At 48.4% G+C, this 21,133-nt stretch overlaps 1 protein-coding gene across 1 annotated transcript in view; it reads left to right on the top strand.

Annotated features, from left to right (window-relative positions):
* LOC144173957 (guanylate cyclase soluble subunit beta-1-like) overlaps positions 1-21,133 on the top strand; it is a 156,642-nt gene that overhangs the window by 118,163 nt on the left and 17,346 nt on the right. Inside the window, exon 7 of the mRNA XM_077702332.1 lies at positions 8,683-9,075. Coding sequence (XP_077558458.1) covers positions 8,683-9,075 — 393 coding nt within the window. The remainder of the gene's footprint in view (positions 1-8,682; positions 9,076-21,133) is intronic.

Raw genomic sequence — 21,133 nt, forward strand, 5'->3', positions numbered from 1 at the left:
CTATTTCTTGTTTTGTTTTTAGGTAGCCGCTCCGTTCCTCTAGTGCTCCGGCGGTTGTCAATTCTGCGCAATACGCGTCCAGCGCAACTGCACTTACTCTTAATTTCAGCTGGGACGCCTGCCACCAGAGTTTGCTTCCACTAATCCAAAACACTCGTCTCCTATTCATGAGTATTCTTGGTTTAATGGCTGGTGGAGCTGACCTAGATTTTTTTTCGAGGTGAGTACAAGCCTGTTTCTGCCCCATACGTCATCACCGCAGTACGAGTTTCTAGTGTGCGAAAATCTAGAAGCCATGGGACGTCACTTTACACAAAAAAACGTAGAAATAACATTCCTTTTTCCGATAGCGCTAGTGAGGTTGCTCTTAATTAGCTGTTACCTGCTGGCCGGATAAGTATGCTTCAAGAATGTCACGCTCAAGCTTGCATTATAAGCATTATCTTTTAGATGCGAAGCATCTCATGCTCGGGGCTGTGTCCCTCCCTCCCTTGTCGTTGCTGTCCGCCGTCCGCACCCCCACTGCGCATGCCTGGCCAGGCACCGCTGATGATGATTGTGGCAGGATGCCCCTAGGGATTGGCCAACCAAAGAATCCATCACGAGATAGCTTCGCCTTCAACCACCATCGTCATCTTCCCGTAGGGGAACCCTGAGTACCACACCCCCACTGCGCATGCCTGGCCAGGCACCACTGATGATTATTGTGGCAGGATGCCCCTAGGGATTGGCCAACCACAGAATCCATCACGAGATAGCTTCGCGTTCAACCACCGTCGTCATCTTCCCGTAGGGGAACCCTGAGTAGTATGCGAGGCATTCCTCCTCTCCTCTCCGACGCTCCTCTCCTCTCCGGCATTCCTCCTCTCCTCGCCGAAGCACCTTTCCTCTTCGGGATTGCGCGACGAATGGCAACACCTGCGGCTCCGCGCGCGTTGATGCGAAGCAGCTTAGGGTTAGAGACGCGACGGTAGCCGCTGGGGGCGTCACTGTAGCTCCGCGGTATAAATGACGCGCGCGCGCGTTCCGCTCCCCTCATTCTCCTCCCGCAACGCCGCGATCGACCTGAAAACTAATGGGAACTTGAGTCGACCCCATGGCTGCTTCGCATACTACTCGTGGTTCCCCTACGGGAAGATGGTGAAATTTTTTTATATAAAGAATCGTTGAAGTTGGGCACGATGTCACATTGAGCGTAACCAGCATATCGACAACGGGCGAAACAACATAGTCCCCATCCGGAGCCGGAGGAGACGACTCTAACGACACCCAGCTAGCAGCTTGCGGCGGTAAACGAACTTGATCACATGACCGCAGGCAGCGTTTGATATCGGCGTTGTCGTTTACACAGGCCACCTTTGGTAACTAGGGTTCGAGAATTCCCGCCGAACAATCGATTAGAGCGGGGGGATGTTCCTTCAAATAATCTATCCCGAGGATGACGTCGTGAGGACATCGCTGTAACACAGTGAACAGAACAACCGTTTGGCGACCAGATATTTGAACTCGATATATATACAGTTGCACTCAAGCAATATTCAATACTGACTTCAAGAGAAGGAAAATACCCTGGTGATTCTTGGTCGAGTTTTCTTAGTGCCTGCATAAGTTTTACCTCACCTGAATTACTTCTTCATATCGCAGTTTGTTATTATTGTTGTGTTGACGAGGTGTCAAGCATTCTTCAAGTCGCTGCATTTATTTTCTACCAGAAACATTTGCTGCCTCTTATGTTTTGTCCTTGTCTTGGTCCGAAAATTTAAAATGATCCTATTTTGTTAGTTTCTTTTTCTTTTCCGTTGCGATGTATGTCTCTCTATTGAGTCTCTATATCTAAAATGCTATGTTCACGCCCTTCCTGCTAAAATTCCTGATGGGATCGGCAGTATATATGTAGAAATAAATAAATTATACCCTGCAGCCGTTGCGTGGACTCACCCTCTACTGCAACTACGGGTGAATCGCGGGTGGGTCGCAACACAATTAATGAGCGAAGCGGAGAACTACACGGGATTGATGTTGGAAAATAGAGAAAAAAGAAAAAAGGGGAGCAAGGGAGTACAGCGGCCCCGTAGAGGAGCACTGGGTGCCGGGAAGAAACACGGGAGGAACTGCAAAGAGAAGGAAACGAGTCGCACATGCGAGCCTTGTATAGGCCTCGGAGGGGTGAAGCGCGTACTAATTTCCTTTAACCCTTCCTTCGGTGTTTTTGTTTTGTATTTTCTCTGACGTCTTATAAGTGCAAGTTGTACGCAGTCAGCATGCGAAATTGTCGCTGCTACAGGGCGCCGCCGCATTAGCCTACTGAAGGCTTATCCTTCCTCGCGACTACATTGCTGTAAGTTAAGTTAAGTTAAATTAAGTTAAGTTAAGTTAAGTTAAATAAATCTTCCCGCATTCTGTTCGGAGCCATTGGCATCACGCGGACACTGTCCACAGGAAACTCATCTTTTGTTCTTGACGCTATTGGTCGTGCGTATTGGTGTTTTTCTTCGCTTATCTTAACTACCCTGCCCTTCTCTTCTATTTCCTCTGGTCATCGACTTGGCCAAAACGTAATGTAGATATTTTGCCCTGGTCTGAATCAACTTTCCTTTATTTTTGCCACGGCGTCCATGCGCTCTTTTTTCCAATTTTCTTCAACGTTGTCGCCCTAGCGGCGTTAGTTTTTCCCAGTTTGCTATCTCTCTGGTCTTGTCTCCTCGCCGCAGCGCTGCCATTTCTACCGATGAGGTCGAGAATACTGTCGGTTTTTCTTTCGGCGGCCGTCAGTGCCCGGAGGGACAAAAAATGTTCGACTGGAGTCGGGAAAAAACAAATGCAGAGGTGCTCAACGCCACGGGAACAGACAGTCGTTACGCCTCGTCCCTTGCACCCGCATGTCCCACTCCTCCTTTGCGTTCGCGTTTGTTTCGGTTGTTTTCGAGCGTCGCTTGCCCAAAAGCCCGTTGGCAGTATACGGGAGGCCTGATGTGCCCCGAAGTATTCGTTGGCTTAGTTACACCGCAAGAACGGTCGGACGTTGGAACGGTCGGCGCCGATATATATTTATTTTTTTTCTGCCCTCGGGTGCGCCTGCAGGCGGGCGCCTCGGCACCCTCGCCGCCTTCGCTCGCTTCGAACCGTCTGTTCTGGGTTCGATTTTGGCCCCTAAGTTTGGGAGAACAGCGCGGAAATGGCTTCCCAGTCGTTCGAAAGCGGGAGACAAGCGGGCACGGCAAGCGGACCGAGCGCGAGATTTACTCGGCCGTAAAATGTCCTCGGGCATTGCGCTGCAGCCGAGATGTTTGTTACCAGTATCTTTTTTTTTTTTCTGTTCCATGTTTCTTGTTGACCTGGCGTTGAATTGAAAATCTGTTCTCTTTCAACAAGTAAATGTGCTTCGGCTGCCCAGACAAAAAAGAGGATCCGCATTCTGTCCCTAGGCAAGCTATTTGGTCGCTAGAATGCGACCAACGCAGAGGTCAAGCACTGCAGCCGCTGGATGAATGCATGCAGGGCTCTTATGAAATTCGTGTCGTAAAGGTAGTGCTGCACAGTTGTATAAAACTCGGAGTGTCCTTTGCGAACCTCATTTAGTACGATGGAAATAAAACAGCTGCTTCATATGGTTAAAAAAAGCAATGCACCGCTCAAACACGGATTTCAAGTGCATACAAATGTGAGAACAGCAGTACTCTGCGTGGACAAGCTCACTCCAACTGCTGCAGTATTCGCGGATGTACGCGGGAGAACGTAAAAATCTGGAGGGAGAATGCCAAGCGCGAGCTAAGCCGTCGCGAACTACCAGGACGCTTTTTTTTCTCTCTCTCTCGCTTCCCGCGAACCGGCTGGCACCTGCACGCTTGATAGTTAAACGCACCGCCACAAAGCTGAAGGGACAGTGGCGGGGTATAAGTAGTGGGGCATCACAAGGCTACAGAAACGCTGCAAATTGTCTACTAAGTGCGTATTTGCGTGAGCATCCTTACGCAGCTCCTCCATTTCACCAACTTCACTCTTTCTTGGCTGCATTGAAGCAGCAAGTCAATCTAGAGAGCCTCTTTATTCTTTTTCTTCTTTGTTCTTTCTTGAGCTACTCTTTTGACGGCGCTGGATTAATACAGTTTTGTGATTTAGTCTCGTCTTTTTACGGTTTTCCTTCTTTTGTGCCTATTTTTACTTATTACCGTGAGCGCACTGGATTGGGTAGACCTTTGCGAGTTGGTAGCCTTAAATGTTTAAAATATTTTTAATTGTTTGTTTGTGCTTTTCATTTCACAGGACATACATGGTCGCCAAAGCCATGTTGGGTCAGCTTTCTTTTTCTTTAGTTATATTGTTGGGTATTTTGCTCCTCGCGGTGTTTTCGTACCATTATATGGAATCACAGTATTATAACAATTAAATGTCTTAAACTCGCTACTTATGTATTTTTGTGCAGATACAAGGCATCACATTGTTCGAATTAAAATATCGACAGAGTTCTTGCGCATAAAAATTGATTTAAATAGATTTAACTTGTTAAAGATTAAACCAATAGGCGATGCAGGTAGGAAACAATGCAAGTAACCGTAGCGTCTTCGGTAAGCTTAGTCTTTCTGTATGTTTTCTTTTCTATACGAAAGAGAAGTGCATGGTCAATGCATGTAAAAGTACAATTCGAAATTATGTTTGTTATATGTGTAATTATGCACTGCAGTTTGTATGCTGACGCACTGATCATCTGGTATATTCCATGCACTTTACGCATTTGTTCCTGAGACATTGATGTTTAAAACTGTTGATTGTATACTGTGTTTTCGCGCGTATGATCCCCACCAAAATGCGAAAATTTCAGTGGCAAAGTAGGGGTGCGCATAATACTACGCGGGGTTCTTCTTTTAGTGCAGCTTCACGGCAATGCGAGTTGTGCTGTGAAGCTTCTACGCTGTATCACTAAGTCTTCCATGGCAGCGGTTTGCGCAAAACATACATGAACGAGGAAGAATAAAACAAGGACGAGCGCACGACGCTCGTTCTAGACTCGTTCAGTGGCCACACAACTAAGGAAGTAAAGTACCGTCTTTCACGCAACAGCACTCACTTAGTTGCCATACCCGGTGGAATGACATCGATGTTGCAGTTTTAGGCGTATCACTGAACTAGCCGTAGTACCCGGCCAAGCCCGGCGGGGGGGAGGGGGGGGGGCGATGAGCATTTTACTAATGACACTAATAGGCATAACACGTGTTAAATTAGTTGTTACTTGTCATATTTAACTAGTTTATCTTGAAGTTGCACCCAATATAGAGCTCCTGCCTGCTGTCAATACGAGGGCTCCAACGGAGCGTGTCCTGGTAATGGGAAACGTCTGGAGCTCTTGTTTTGCTGCAACCCTCGCTAAACAAATCGCACCAATATGGTGCGCTAAAGCGAGCGAGCGAGTGAGTGAAAAACGTTTTATTAAGCCGGTGAAGTGGGGGTAATTCCCTATTCAAGGCAGCCATGTGGTGAGCGGACGGCCTTTGCTCTGGAGGCCAAAAGTGTCTAGACATCCAGACTGCTGCTAGTCACCAGGCGTTCCTACAGCTCAGGGTTGAAAGGGGGATGGAACCTAGGGGAGATTGGGGCTTTGCTTGCACTCTAATGTGATACTAGGAGGAGAGAAGGGTTGTAAACAGAACTTGCATTCAGCAGGAAGTTGCGTTGGAAACAAACAATGGAGGCGGACTGGGTGATGGAAGGTATGTTTACAAATGGGAAGTGTTATCTACGCAGGTGTGAACAATGCTCACCGGTCACAGTTTTATGATATATGGCACGGGCTCCTACGGAGGCGCATGGTTACAGAAATTGTCAAAAGATGGCGAGCGCTATGTGAACTGAAGAAAATTCAACAGAAGTTTACGGCCAACGGGATGTAAATTTAAAAATGTCGCTGGCCTTTTTATCCGCATGTTAGGACAAAATCCTTACATCCATTTTTGGGCAACTTTATTGGCACCATTCGCAAACAAAAAAAATCGATGTATCAGCGGGCTGTGTGACTATTGAGGAATGTGTAAAAACACACAGTTTTCCCGAAATCCTGATTGCCTCTAATAGGAGGGTGCCGCGGAAAAATGTCGTAGAACAGTGTTTCGATACCTGAGTAGGTTAACTATATCAACAAAAACCAGTTCAATATCTCAAATGGCGAGAGATAAAAAATTAATATGCGAAAGCGTTTTTCATCGCTTTTTTATCTCTCCTTGGTGTAATTCTTAAAATTTTTCTGCAATATTGGGCTGTAACACCGTAATCACAATCTGCTCATGAAATTTGAAGCCGTTTCAACCAGCCATTTGGCAAGGTGTGGACATCACCTTTTAGGCATTTTCGGGTCCTCAGGCGTGTAATTTGTAAACAATTTGACCCTTTTACCGGCATCGCAGAGTGAAATCCTTAAAATTGGTTTTCTCCATTTGTATGAGTAACATATGTTAGCAAAAATAAATTGCATTAATGTATTAGTGTGAGATTTATTGGAGAATCTTTAGAAACACCCATTTCAGGCAGAAAATGCGAAATCATCTTGATAGTGTTGCTTAGGGCGAAATCTTTAAGCTTCTTTTTAGATATTCTTAAAGGCTGGACATATCAGCAAAAAGCGCTGCGATATGTGAATGGGTGACCGAGGTAATGACGAATTTACGAAGACAAAATTTCGACTTTTTTCTCGGTTACGAGTTTATTTTCCGAAAATCACGCCTTCGTGAGCCCCTACGCTATTACGCTAATGTACTCGCGAAATTTCAAGTCTCTAGAGCGACCAGTTTTTGCTGGGCGAGTCAGTCAGTCAGTCAGTCGGGCACTTCTCTTTATAGTTATAGATAAGACCTTCAAAGCGAATGTCAAGCGCATTTATGCCGAATGGATGGCTGAAGACCTCTACGACTTGACTCCGACAGGGCGTGGGCAAAAGCCTGATATTGCACTATTCTGGAAGTAAATTGCCATGCTTGGAGGGCGATGCCAGGTGAGATGGTGCAAGAAAGCTTCAAAAAATGCATCAAAAACATGTATGGAACCGAAGTTGACCTTGTGTACAACAGTGAGGACTGCGGCTTTGCCTTGCGTCCTTTGCCTTGCAGTCAGTGTATTCTGCTGGATAAATATTCGCTTTTTTTAAATCAAAGCTTTCTAGCTTTACCAGCCAACGGTTCGTTCGTTGCGTGCGGGACAACAAACTCCCAACGCGTGGAAGGCGACGGCGGCGGGAGGGAGGGGGGGCGAAGTGTTTCATTCACGGAGCACACTAGAGATGGCGCGGCGAATTTACCTCTCCCAGAGCCTTATAGAAGGCTCTGACCTCTCCTAACCTCTCCTTTCACCGCGCTGAAGTGCCAGCTCGTCGGCGTCGGCGTCGGCGGTACGGCTTCGCCGTCTGCTTTAGCGACGGTTGTTTTGGGCCTGTTCTGGCGTGCGTCGCGTCCATTGCGCGCTTCCTTCGCACGGCTTGATTAACTTGTTCGACAGCACCTCCTGGGTAACCCGCACTCGATGGAATTAAGTGGTCGTACGGCAAGCATACGTTAAGGATTGGTTTGCAGGGCGGGAAAACAAAATGTAGGTACAATTCACATCTGGCTGCTAGAGAAACGCTACCTTTTGCGCACTGCTTGCCACGAATGGTACTCCGTTTTATAAATTGGTGATGACCAATTCGGTTGTGTTTTAAGAGGTATTACAAAAGGCGAAAGTAGCTACTAATTCTGATAATGGCGATTATAAAAGTTCCCTCAGCTTTCTCGAATTTCTCAAACTCACTTAACGAACTAATTTAAACCGGTATAAACGGGAGCCACTAAGCTCACACGCGGAATGGTTTCGGTGTCTGCACTTGTTTCGCGTGGTGGTGTAGCCCCAAGCTAGCACATCAGGATGGCTAGGTTCCGCTGTCTCACTCTTCGAAAGATGCTCATCTCCATTTTTTTTTCTCCCGACTCACGGCCGGGCTACAGCGGCGGCATCCGCCGCTCTAGCCCGACCGTGGCCGACGCTGCTGCTGCGTTCGGGACTCCAGGTAACGGCTGGCAGAATCTCTTGTTCCATTCTTTGTAGAGCCAGGTGTGTGAATTCAAGTGACGTCGCTTGGGCAGTTGTTGTGGGTGTCGTTTAAAGCTTTGCTTTCCAGTCACCTTCTCAGCGTGGATTGGAGCCATTTTTTTGTTGTTGTTAACTTAACTCTCATGCTTGGACCTACATAGGCCCATGCTTGTAAATAAATAAATAAATAAATAAATAAATAAATAAATAAATAAATAAAAATAAAGACAGGCCCAGTTCAAGCCCCGTAATAACGCGTGAAAGCCAACCGTACACACGAAGAATCTGCAGCAGCGTGCTAGGCTGCATGCTATAGTTCTTGCCACGTGAATGTAAAACTGATACCCGAAAGTATTCTATTATAGCTCATGCCCTTGTACGCCCGCAAAAAATCGGCAGTTGCCCTTAACAACTTTTTTATGACGTTTATTTCATCATCATAGCTGCAGGCACAGCCATGCTTGCGTGCGCGTTTGAATTATCACAGGCTTCCACTGCTGCTTTGTTTGTTCGCAGACCCTTAGGTACGTATATGCCAGTTCGCGTAAGGCACTGCCATTGGTACACGGCGTGCCGGCCCTTCGGCCGATAAGGGCGATAAGACGAGGCGCGCCACGCGAACTCCTTCCGCAGGTGTTCGTGGTGCAGACCAAGGAGGACGTTCTGAAGCCCCGCGCGGTGGCCAGCGAGGCGGGCGAGGACGACGCGGCGGCCGCCGCCACCAGCCCGGTGCTGCGACTCAAGGGCCAGATGGTGTCCGTGGAGGAGACGCAGAGCATCCTGTTCCTGTGCTCGCCGCGCGTCAAGGACATCGACGACATGCGGCGCATGGGCCTGTTCTTCAGCGACCTGGCCATCCACGACCCGGCCAGGGAGCTCTTCCTGCGCTCGCACCACCACCGCGGAGAGCGAGAGCTCATCGAGAAGCTGGACGAGGCCACCAACCGACTGCGCATGCTCCAGTCCAAGCTGGACGAAGACAAGAAGCGCACCGAGGAGCTGCTGCACTCCATACTGCCTTCAAAGGCAAGCCCCCCACCCTTTCTTTCGTCCTCGCATGGGATGCACGCTTTGCACCCCCAAGTTGATTCACGAAGTACGTGCTTATCCGGACGCACTTGGGGCAGGACTGAGCTGCGTCCTGCGCCAAGTGCCCACTGGGGCAGCGTTCCAGAGAGAGGAGTCCGGGCAGCACTGAAGAGCGTCCAGCCGCTGTGTTGAAACTGCAGAAGCTGCGTTTCTTATAAATCCCGCTCACATCACTCATTCGCATCACATGCGGCTAGGGATTCGTTGGGTGGATGGTCCATGCTGCCTTTGCCCCACATTTCAGTACTGCTTCCACAGCTTAAAGGAATAGAGCTGTAGGGGGTAGATCGAGTGCATACTGCGCATCAAAGACATTAGGGCGAGTGGAACTGAAGTGTGTGGGTGGGCAGTAGCTAGGAAAGCTCTTTCAGGGAAAACCCTGCTTGTCCCTAAAAACGAAGTGATAGGTCTGCTTAAGCATTTGTTAAGTTGTAGTTGTGGCAAATGGTGGGTGCTGGTTGCGAAGTTATTGCCTCTTGTAAATACGGTACACGGAATACGCTTGTCATAGGTGGTATTCATTGAAAATTTTAGCCGTCAATTTCTTCGCTTGGCAACACTGAAATGGCCATGGACATGGCCGAAGCGCTACGGACATGGCGCGGCTTGTGCCGCTGCGGCCGCACGCCGAAGAAAAAAATAACACGGGCCTGCGTCGTCTTCTCTGTTTCAACCCGAATCTCAACGGTGGTGTCAACAGTGTTGTTGTTAATCGCACTCACATAGGAGTCGAGGCATTACTTTGTGTTCGGCGGGCTAGAGCTTAGAATGTCCAACCCATATCATGCGCTTCGCACGGACAAGTACCGACATTCCGCGGAGCCTGACATAAGCAGTGGCGGCGCACTCACATGGTTGCCTGCATGCGTGCCTCGCTATTGAATACAGGCTATAGAATATGAGCGCCACTCGTTGAGGTCTGAAACAAAAAATTAAACGGAATAAGCTGAAAGTGAGGCAAAAACTAAACTAAAGAAGGGAACCAACTGAACGAGGGGGGCAACCTCAACCACAATTAATGTTTCGGCAAGGGACTTTTCCCTTGTTCTGTCGTTTTCACCGGGCAGAAGCTGGCCTCTTTTATGTAAGGTTCTTCTATTCGTTCACCCTTTCCCAAGCTTCATCGTTTCCTGTGGGCATCCGTATACGAATGTACGCCCAAATGTCCCCGGTGAGCTGAGTGAAAGGAATTGTAGTGCATATTAAAAATGATAACCACACCTCAACAGGGCAACACCAGTCTTCCGGAGGGAAATGGTGGCCACTCAAAAACGTGTTTCTATCTTCGCAGCACGCAGCCCGCAGCGACCGCATAGTCATGGTTTAGTTTTCTTTGCCTTCTTGTTCAGCTTATTGTGAGATGACTCGTATGCACCTCAGCGAGTCAGTGCATTACGTTTCGCTTTCGCTTACCTCCTACAACGAGCGCACAAAAGGGACAAAGAAAAGGAGCGGCTGAAAGGGCGTTGAGGGTTGCAAATAGGAAGAGACGATGTATCGCCTGTGCCGCCACCGGCGATGCTGCCACTGCGAAAAGGAGCGTCAGACGCCGAAGAAATCGCCGAGGCAAGCACCGCCACCCGGCAAACCCATTTTTGTGTTCGCAGTAGTTGCGTCACCGTTGCTATTTTTTGCCCGATTCCAGAAAGCGATGGGGCGGGAGGAGACAGTTTTCATTTTTAACGCGGGTGGCGGAACCAGCGCTGCAAAATTTCGCATGCTGCGTTCGAGTGTCTCGACTTTCAGCGCTCGTCTTCCAGGGGATTCAAAGGAAAAATATACCTGAACAAACAGGGACTGCCTGTACCAGGGAAGCGACAGGGAGAAGAGAGCAGTGAGGGCATCGTCTGAGATGCGCGTTACGCACCTTATTTTGTTCTGCCGTGCCTGGTTTCTTCCGGGACTCACTTTTCTGCTGGTGCCGCTCCGCGGTTAACAATATGGCACAGAAACGGGAAACAGCGTAGACCGCGTCAATCCCTCTTTTAATTCGCATGTTCCTGGATAAAAAACTAGTACACCTTTTTCATACATAACGCGCAAATTAACAGAACCTTTTTACCCCAGCAAATATCAGTTCACACCAGGATGACAGGGTGGCGGGACACAAGAAAACTGTCATCACGATAAATGATTCCTATATTACTTATGCTCAAAGTCAGCTCTACGTGTTCGCTGGAACTGCAGCACGGCTTTCTTACTTTGAAGGGGGCCCATTATGATTTTTTTACGAACGGTTGCAATGTTTACCTGCGGACGAACAGCGAGGAGCGAGGGAACGTGACCTGCATAGTTCAACCAGCGAGAAAAAAAACTGTTCATTAAGTGCCGAATAAAACGACTATTGAACTAAGGTGTATGCAGGCTGACAACATACTTGGGGGAAAACATATACCATTTCCGCGAAAAGATGATCCCAGTTCCAAGGAATCACTATACAGCCATGATGTGTGTTTATTGTTCATAGCCGTTTTGCGTATATTTGTTCATATGCACAAGATTGGAGGCTTCTGGCTGAATTTCGAAGAAGAAAGTCGCTGGCCTGGCTGCCTTTATTTCGCGCTTAATCAACAAAGGCCCTTCAAATATAATAGTTCCTTATGTCCGCCTGCAATTTTGCATTTTCGTGAAAATGCACACAGTGTTATAACGATCGAAGGACGGTATAACTATTTTTGAGTCGTAAAAGGTGAGTGCGAAATAGTACTTAAATTACTAACATTCTTGTATAGGATAATATGGAAATGACGGTAGTCATCGGGCCCTCCTGCACGTAATTGCCCTAGCACTTCTTACCATGCAATGCAGCACTACACCGAACAGAAAGCCAAGTCGATTACAAAAGATTGGAGGGCTTCTGTGACAAAGGATGAGCTCCTTCGTTTCAGGAAGTGTCCAACGTAGCAGCCCCCTAAAACAGTGGATAGTCGGCCCCTTCAGCCGCCTCTAATTAAGCAATATGACGTCAAACTGGATATGCGAGAGACTTAAGGACTTTTAATTAAAAACTGTGATTCTGAAGGGACACTCGGATTTATCCGATCGCCTGTCAGTTAACTCAATGTTCCCGCGTCATATGAGCCTTTAAATATTTGAAAAAGACTTCAAAGCTTCTGCAATGCTTTACACCACGTTATTCCCCGCTATTATTCTGATAAAAGCGGAATTCGTCAAGAACGTGTGAACGTCGAATTCCTGAACCGTTTCTCTTAGCAAGGTGGGGCTGACGTCCCCTTGCTTCTAGATCAAAATAGAAAACGTCCTTATCCAGTGATAAAGTAGACGAAAAAAACATAATTAAACGCACGTTGAAACGCTTTACACTTTTATTCCTAATTCTTTACTTTTTGTCGTCTGTAGCCTTGAGTCGATCGAGATAGTTTTTAGGACGTTAAAAGATTTAGCTTTCTCAAATTGTTGGTTGTACAAAGCGACAGGCAACGTTACGTTTCTTTTGGTGTCGTCACTATCAAGAATACGGGTCTAATAAAATATAAAAAGAAATATACGCCGCACTATAGTCACAGTTGCAGGAGTGAGGAGTGGCTTATGAAAACCGTATTGCCGCCGTTTGAGTACCTCTCATCAAAGATTTAATTATTACGCTAAGCACAGAGGCGAGAAAATGAAACATCTTAGCTGAAAGCGAAGCATGACCTTAGCGTAGTTTGTGGACATCACGCTTGAAAAGGTGCAGTGATAGCAAACAGTTGGTGGTCATCGCTTCCGTAGCCTACGTGGCATCACGTGCAACGTCAATAAACAAGATATCACGTCCCACATTTCACGTAACACCCCAGACATAGCGAATGGGTAATGAATCACAAGGAAAGAAGGTTTATTAGGCAGAATGATGTTGGTGAGAGCCGTTTGAAGCTCTGCAAGCCTTGGACAGCTAGGCCGCGCCTTCTGCCGTCAGGAGGACGACACACTGGAACAACTCACGTTTTAATTTCCCTCAGAAAGCGCGGCCTCTGCCGGGATGCGAATTTGCTTCCTTTGTTCGCGTCATTTTGTGCTTGCTTTTAGCTGTAATAGTCTCTTTTTTTATTGCGAGAAATTTCTCTACCGCATAAGAGGAAGTTTTTAAAGGTACAGCATTGCCCCCGTTTCACGAACAAATTCAAGCCGATCCCAGTCCACTTGCGTCATGTGATTGAACTGTGCCTGGTACACGAGCCTTGGCTGTAGTGCCGAACGCACTAGAAGACGGGCCATCGTCCAGCAGGCCCCGCCAGACTTCTGAGAGATGCTGCGAACAAGGTGAGGCAGTTGTCCGGCTTTCTGTCGAGCAGATCGAAGCCACTGAGCTGCCGAACCTGAGGCCGATATCTCTAAGCCCAGAACCCGAAGGTGTCCGACAATGGGAATGGCGGTACCGTTCGGTTGTAGGACGATCGGCGATATTGCAAGGAAGTAACGATTCCAAGCGTTGACGACTGGAAGTGCAGCAGTCTCCTCTTGAAAGAGAGTGAGAGTGAGAGAGTGAGTGAGTGAGAGAGTGAGTGAAGAGAGAGTGAAAGCCGAATACTCACAGCTAGAGGTACTCCGCTCTGTCGTGACAGGACTGGGTGGACTCTCCTACAGTGATGTCATCCGCGTACATGAGGAAACACAGGTCTTAGATAGTGAAAAGGTGCCAGGCTAACGGCAAGAAGACTATGTTAACAAGCAGCGGATACAGAACACACCCTTGTGGTGCTGCATTTTACTAGCGAAAAATAGACGCGGACGAAGTGTCCTGTGTACTTCTTCGTCCGCGTCTATTTTTCGCTAGTAAAATGCAGTCAGATAACCAACTAGCCCAACTTTATGCCTTAACTGTGACACTTTCTAATTGTATGGGCCCTGTCCTCCCTTCTTCCTTGTGTGTCAACCCGTCAAAACTAGCGAGTGTCTTGTGTACGTCTTCGTCCGCGTCTATTTTTCGCTAGTAAAATGCAGTCAGATAACCAACTAGCCCAACTTTATGCCTTAACTGTGACACTTTCTAATTGTATGGGCCCTGTCCTCCCTTCTTCCTTGTGTGTCAACCCGTCATAACTAGCGAGTGTCTTGTGTACTTCTTCGTCCGCGTCTATTTTTCGCTAGTAAAATGCAGTCAGATAACCAACTAGCCCAACTTTATGCCTTAACTGTGACACTTTCTAATTGTATGGGCCCTGTCCTCCCTTCTTCCTTGTGTGTCAACCCGTCAAAACTAGCGAGTGTCCTGTGTACTTCTTCGTCCGCGTCTATTTTTCGCTAGTAAAATGCAGTCAGATAACCAACTAGCCCAACTTTATGCCTTAACTGTGACACTTTCTAATTGTATGGGCCCTGTCCTCCCTTCTTCCTTGTGTGTCAACCCGTCAAAACTAGCCAGTGTCCTGTGTACTTCTTCGTCCGCGTCTATTTTTCGCTAGTAAAATGCAGTCAGATAACCAACTAGCCCAACTTTATGCCTTAACTGTGACACTTTCTATTTGTATGGGCCCTGTCCTCCCTTCTTCCTTGTGTGTCAACCCGTCAAAACTAGCGAGTGTCCTGTGTACTTCTTCGTCCGCGTCTATTTTTCGCTAGTAAAATGCAGTCAGATAACCAACTAGCCCAACTTTATGCCTTAACTGTGACACTTTCTAATTGTATGGGCCCTGTCCTCCCTTCTTCCTTGTGTGTCAACCCGTCATAACTAGCGAGTGTCTTGTGTACTTCTTCGTCCGCGTCTATTTTTCGCTAGTAAAATGCAGTCAGATAACCAACTAGCCCAACTTTATGCCTTAACTGTGACACTTTCTATTTGTATGGGCCCTGTCCTCCCTTCTTCCTTGTGTGTCAACCCGTCAAAACTAGCGAGTGTCCTGTGTACTCCTTCGTCGGCGTCTATTTTTCGCTAGTAAAATGCAGTCAGATAACCAACTAGCCCAACTTTATGCCTTAACTGTGACACTTTCTAATTGTATGGGCCCTGTCCTCCCTTCTTCCTTGTGTGTCAACCCGTCAAAACTAGCGAGTGTCTTGTGTACTTCTTCGTCCGCGTCTATTTTTCGCTAGTAAAATGCAGTCAGATAACCAACTAGCCCAACTTTATGCCTTAACTGTGACACTTTCTAATTGTATGGGCCCTGTCCTCCCTTCTTCCTTGTGTGTCAACCCGTCAAAACTAGCGAGTGTACTGTGTACTTCTTCGTCCGCGTCTATTTTTCGCTAGTAAAATGCAGTCAGATAACCAACTAGCCCAACTTTATGCCTTAACTGTGACACTTTCTAATTGTATGGGCCCTGTCCTCCCTTCTTCCTTGTGTGTCAACCCGTCAAAACTAGCGAGTGTCCTGTGTACGTCTTCGTCCGCGTCTATTTTTCGCTAGTAAAATGCAGTCAGATAACCAACTAGCCCAACTTTATGCCTTAACCTTGTGGTACACCGCGGACTGATGCCAAGGAGCCGAAACGTCCCCCGTTTATGCGTACGGAAAAAGAGCCGTGTTCGAAGAAGTGTCGGACAAAGTCACAGGCATTGTCGGGGACGCGGAGACAACTTAGGCCCTCTAAAACGGCAGCGTGACTAACATTGTCATACGCCTTGCATATGACCATAGCTAGAACAGCTCCCACACTGTGAGAACGGCCTCCCACCAAAACCAGAGATGACAGATATCCCAAGCCATCCTCAGTTCCGAGATAAGGCCTGAATCCAAGTCGGTGTTTGCTGGGCAGAGTATTGTGCTAATGTTATGCAGGGCTCGTCAACGTCCTTGTTTTGCCTCCCTGCAGCACCCAGCGCAATGTGTCACGGCGTTGCATTCTCTACAACAAGGATCCTGAATATCTAACGTTGCAGAGCGTATACAGACTCCGCAAGAGGCAACGCCAGGGGTATGGGCCTCAGCCACCACCAAATACAGATGCCGGTCATATGTCGGCTTACCGCCAGCGCAGCAAGCAGCGCACTCAGGAGCAGAAATGTGGTGGGCCTCAACTCAGTACCTCCAAGGCTGCTCCGCAAATTCCCTCTGAACGCACGAAGGCTTATTAAGCACGCAAGAAGCAGGAGCAGCTAGACGAGGAGCACTATCCCAAATCCTCCACCGCAGCTTTGAACACCACCAATGCAGACCGCTGAAAAGTCTAGCCCTAAAGCAAGAAGTCAGTCAAGCTAGCTATACAGGTCGACCGCATCAAATTTGCTTTAGTTGACGTCCAGCATTAGAAACAGTTCCTGGTAACAATCTTTCTTTCATTTGCAACTCGTGTGATGAAATGTAGTTCCAGAAGAACTTACTCAGGGTTACAAATACAGCCAAATTAATTTTACAACCGCAGTTTCCAATTTGAAGTGGTTAACTTTATTGCTTACGCAAACTGCAGATGTTTTTTTTTTTTTTGAAAAAGATAAATTTCAGTTGTTTCCTAGGTTAGAGCAATTCTCATACCCGCGAAATATTGTGCCGAGGCTGTTTGGCTTTGCAGTGAGCAGAACAGGTATGTTCCGTGATCTGTGCCGGCTATGTACTGCGCGGATGGACAGACGAGCACCGAAGGAGCTAGAAGCGGAACACGACGACGACGCTCGGATTCGGCTAGGCTTGCGTGAGCTCCTGGACATTCTGCAACCTCTATATAACCTCTAAAAGCTTGTAAATAGCTTGTTACATGGAATAAATTTCCCCGTAAGATTTTTGTTGGATGGTGCGGAGGGATCCCCATCCTTGTCTCAGCTTTGCAACGTCTCAGCCAGGGCGCAGTAGTAGAGGGTACGCGGGCCGTGTCGGGCAGCCCCAGCAACGCCACGGCCCCAACTCGACCCCGTCCACTGCCCCGAGTTCCTGCCCGTGCCCAGCCCATCAATACCAGCTGTGAGCAGATGAGGTGAAACGAGTGGAACAGAAGACGCCGTGTCCCCAGCCCTGTCGACCGACGTGGTTCCGACTTCCATAGACGTTTCGTCGCTACCTTGGCGACGGTGTAGCGGGACCAGCCATTACCAGCGGCATCTTCATCTTCAATTGTGGCAGACACTCATTCACTGTTTGCGGTCATCATATCGTTCAACCTCATCGCGCTCGTCGCCGTGTTGCGGCCTCGACCATGACAGTCGATTTCAGCCGGGTGTTACGAGTGATCCCGCCGTTAGGCTTTGTTTCAGCACTCCTCGGCTGTCCGGCGAAGCCGCCGCTATGTGCGCCTTTCAAGCGAGCCCTCCGTGTCGGTGACTCATGCTTTCACGTCTCGACAAGCCTAGGATTTCTGGCAAATATCTATCGGTGCGATCAACATTCGATGGCGTGCCGACGCAACACGTGGAGACTTGCCCCAAGGACACAGACGCCCCGCGTCCGCAGCGGAGTCCTCCTCTCTCCCCTCTCTCAGACTCAGCATGAGCCGCTGCTACCGACTGCTCAGGAACTCTGGAAACGGTGTTATGGGTGTCTGTGACATTCGTGGCGTGTGCACAATCTAGAGGGAACGCTTTTTTTTACCATTGGCGCTTTTGGGTATAAATAGACCTCGCCCAAGCTCTGTGGCCCCTTTCCTGTTTGAGCAGTGAATCATTGCTGTCACTCTGCTCGAGTCCTGTACTGTTACCTCGCCCGTCGGGGCGTTCTTTGGCTTCTGTTCACCTCTCGCTATGAAGTAAACAGTTACGTTAACCTACGGCTTCTGGACTTCTTCACGGCTGTGACAGCAGCTGGCCGCTCGCTTCACACCACGCTACCACACGTATGTCGGAGGCGACCGAGCTTGGCTCGGGTCGGCCCTCCCGGTCGCAACACGGGCGAAAAGCAAAAACGTCCGCGTGTGCGACATTTCGGTACACGTTAAAGATCCCCAGGTGGTCAAAATTAATCCGGAGCCCTCCACTACGGGCCGCCTCATCGCCCGCGTTGTGTCGGCGCGTTAAATCCTACAATCAATCAATCAATCAATCGATGATTGTAGGGTTTAACGCGCCGTCGCAACGCAGGCGATGAGGCGCGCCATAGTGGAGGGCGCCGGATTAATTTTCATCACCTGGGGATCTTTCATGTGCGCCGAAATCTCGTACACACGGGCATTTTTACTTTTCGCCTCCATCAGAAAAGCGACCGCCCCGGCCGGGAACCGACCCCCGCGACCTCGTTCTCAGCAGCGCAACGCCTTAGCCACTGAGCCACCACGGCGGGTGAATCAATCAATCAATCAATCAAGCGTTCAGCGGGGGTAACGTCACGAGAATACGAACAGGGCAGTACAACATCATCATCATCAGCCTGTCTACGCCCACTGCAGGACACAGGCCTGTCCCCTGTATCCCCGTCCTGTGCTAACTGCAACCAATTTATTCCCGCAAACTTCTTAACCTCATCTGCCCACCTAACTTTCTGCCTCCCCGTGCCACGCTTGCCTTCTTTAGGGATCCACTCTGTTACCCTTAATGAAAAACGGTTATCTTGCCGTCGAGTTACATGCCGTGCCCACGCCATATTCTTCTTAATTTCTACCAATGTCTTCTCATGCTCTCAACACGCGTTTTTCCCTGACCAACTCCGCTGTCTTCTCGTCCCTTAATGTTAGCCCCATCACCTTCCGTTCCGTTGCTCGCTTAGTCGTCCTCAATTTAAGTTGAACCCTCTTAGTGAGCACCCAAGCTTCTGCCCCGTGGGTGAGTACCGGTAAGATTCAGCTGTTATACACTTTCACTGGCAGGGACAATGGTAGGCTGCCATTCATTATATGAGAAGGCCCGTCAAATGCACTCCATTTCATTCTTATCCTTTTAATTGCCTCGGCCTCATGGCTTGGATCCGGGGTCACTGCTTGGCCTAAGCAGATATATTCGCTTACCACTTCCACTGCCTCGCCACCTATCTCAAACCGCTGTGCTGTCCAGATGTTATTGAGCATGACTTTAATTTTCTGCATATTAACTCTGCTTGTCCACCGCGGTAATCATGCTTTGCAATTCGTCCCCTGAGTTACTTAGCCAGGCAACGTCATCAGCAAATGTGAGGTTACTGAGGCATTCTCCACTAACCCTTAGGCCCACCTGTTCCCACTCCAATGTTCTGAATACCTTTTGTAAACATGCTAATAACAACATTGGAGAAATTGTGTCTCCTTGTCTGACGCCCTTCCTTATATGTATATTACTGCTCTACTTATGGGGTATGGTAGCTGTGGACCCGTTGTAGTTATCCTCTAGTATTCTTACATAATGTTGTCTACACCCCGGTTCCGCAATGCCTGCAAGACTGCTGAGGTTCCGACAGAGTCAAATGATTCCTCATAATCTATGAAGGCTATATATAGCGGTTGAGTATATCACGCACATTTCTCTATCACCTGATTATTCGTGCAGTAGAAAATACCGCATTGCTGTTGAGGACGAAAAAGATGCTGTGCGCGCGACGCCGGCACGGGCTGCGTCATGGGCTTCATGTAAACAGTGTAAATAGATATCTGCTTGTTTTTAATCATGGTTCGTCTCATCTTTCACTTGTCGCCACGTAATAATATGAAACATCTGTCGCGTCTGAGGAGCCCCACTGAATGACCCACTTCATGAGGAATCTCCTTCATTTAGAATGAAAGACAGAGGTCGGTGGCAGAAAACTATGCTAACTTGGCCACAGTGGGTGGCAGTGGAGAACATATTGATATACCCAAACAAATAACTCAAGTTTCAGAGGCGACTTCTAGATCTGTTGGGGAGATCGAAGAAGAGAACGAGAACGTCGTCGAACACACGAGTTAATGGGCCGGCACTAAAACTGCTCAGCACATTCTGTTCATTCTGTTCTGGCCCTTTCTGTGTTTTAAAAGTGGGGCTGTTTAAACTTGAGTACCAGACTTTCCGGGCGTCGCTCAAAACTCGGCGCAGCAAAGTGGAAAAAAGGAAAATTTTAAGCCAAAAAAAAAGTGCTGTTGGGCTAGTTGGTACATACTGAATGGGAGGCTGAGCGCAAAAAAGACGAGGACGGTGGCAGACGAGACCGCGGTGGAGGAATAGACGAGACAGGCGTCGCCGTCCTCGTCTTTTTGCGCTCAGCCTGCCATTCTTTAGGCCAAGAAGTGGGAGAAATGTCGAGGAGGCAAGGGGCCGACTAGTAGGGGGGAAGGGGGGGGGGGAGTGCGCTTTGTGGCTCAGGTGTTCGGATGGGGAGCCGCGCGTCGAGGACTGGTTGCACCTAATGATGGCTTAAGCTCTGACGTGCAGGTCTTCTCGTAGCTGAGAGAGACGGGCACGCGCTCGGTGGTGTCAGTGTCTGATCTACCGATAAGATGGGCGGACATAAGCGCTCTCTCCCAAGGAAGAATGTATAGCTATAAAAAAGCCATGTTAAAGCTATATAAACGCCAGCTTAAAGCTATCTAATATGCAAACTCACAGCTATACAAAAGCCAAGTTCAAGCAACTGAGGACCACGAGCTTCGCAGTTTCCTCAATCTTCACATCTCAGTTGCGAAGGTGGCGGAATTTTGACGCGAAGATTTCGGCCTCTCAACTTATGGTGTCCGTGCGCACAAACGCACGGCAGGAAAGGCAAATTTTTTTGACGACGACGATGATGATGATGATGAAGTGTAGAAATATTAAACGGCTTTTTTGGGAAGCTTGGCGACAGCTCCGTTAGGCACCCTCCACTAAAGGTTGACGTGCAGCGGAGGGATAAGGGGACGCCGGCGTACGACGGGGCGACGTATGTAGGCCTAATGTCATGTTCTGAGGTGAACTTCGACAGCCGTTACCCAGAAATTGACGTGTAATGAGAGTGTCGTTGCTCTACAAGCCGTAAGGGTGTTAGCCAAAAGACGTTAGGCCTAACGTCGCATTTTGAGGTTAGGACTGTAGGCCTAAAATGCGACGTTCGGCCTAACGTCACATATTGAGAGTTAACAACTTAATTGGGCATCCGCTCGAACAAGTACTCACTATATATACCAAGCAGCAGGTGCCGATTCGCGGAGTAGAGCTCGAAAGCCAAACGCCTACGGATGCCATACGGAGTGCATACACGAGAGTTCCTGCGGGTAT

Source organism: Haemaphysalis longicornis, unplaced genomic scaffold (genome assembly GCF_048455015.1).
Source record: "Haemaphysalis longicornis isolate Haplotype H1 unplaced genomic scaffold, Haemaphysalis longicornis Haplotype H1 scaffold_3, whole genome shotgun sequence".
NCBI lineage: Eukaryota > Metazoa > Arthropoda > Arachnida > Ixodida > Ixodidae > Haemaphysalis > Haemaphysalis longicornis.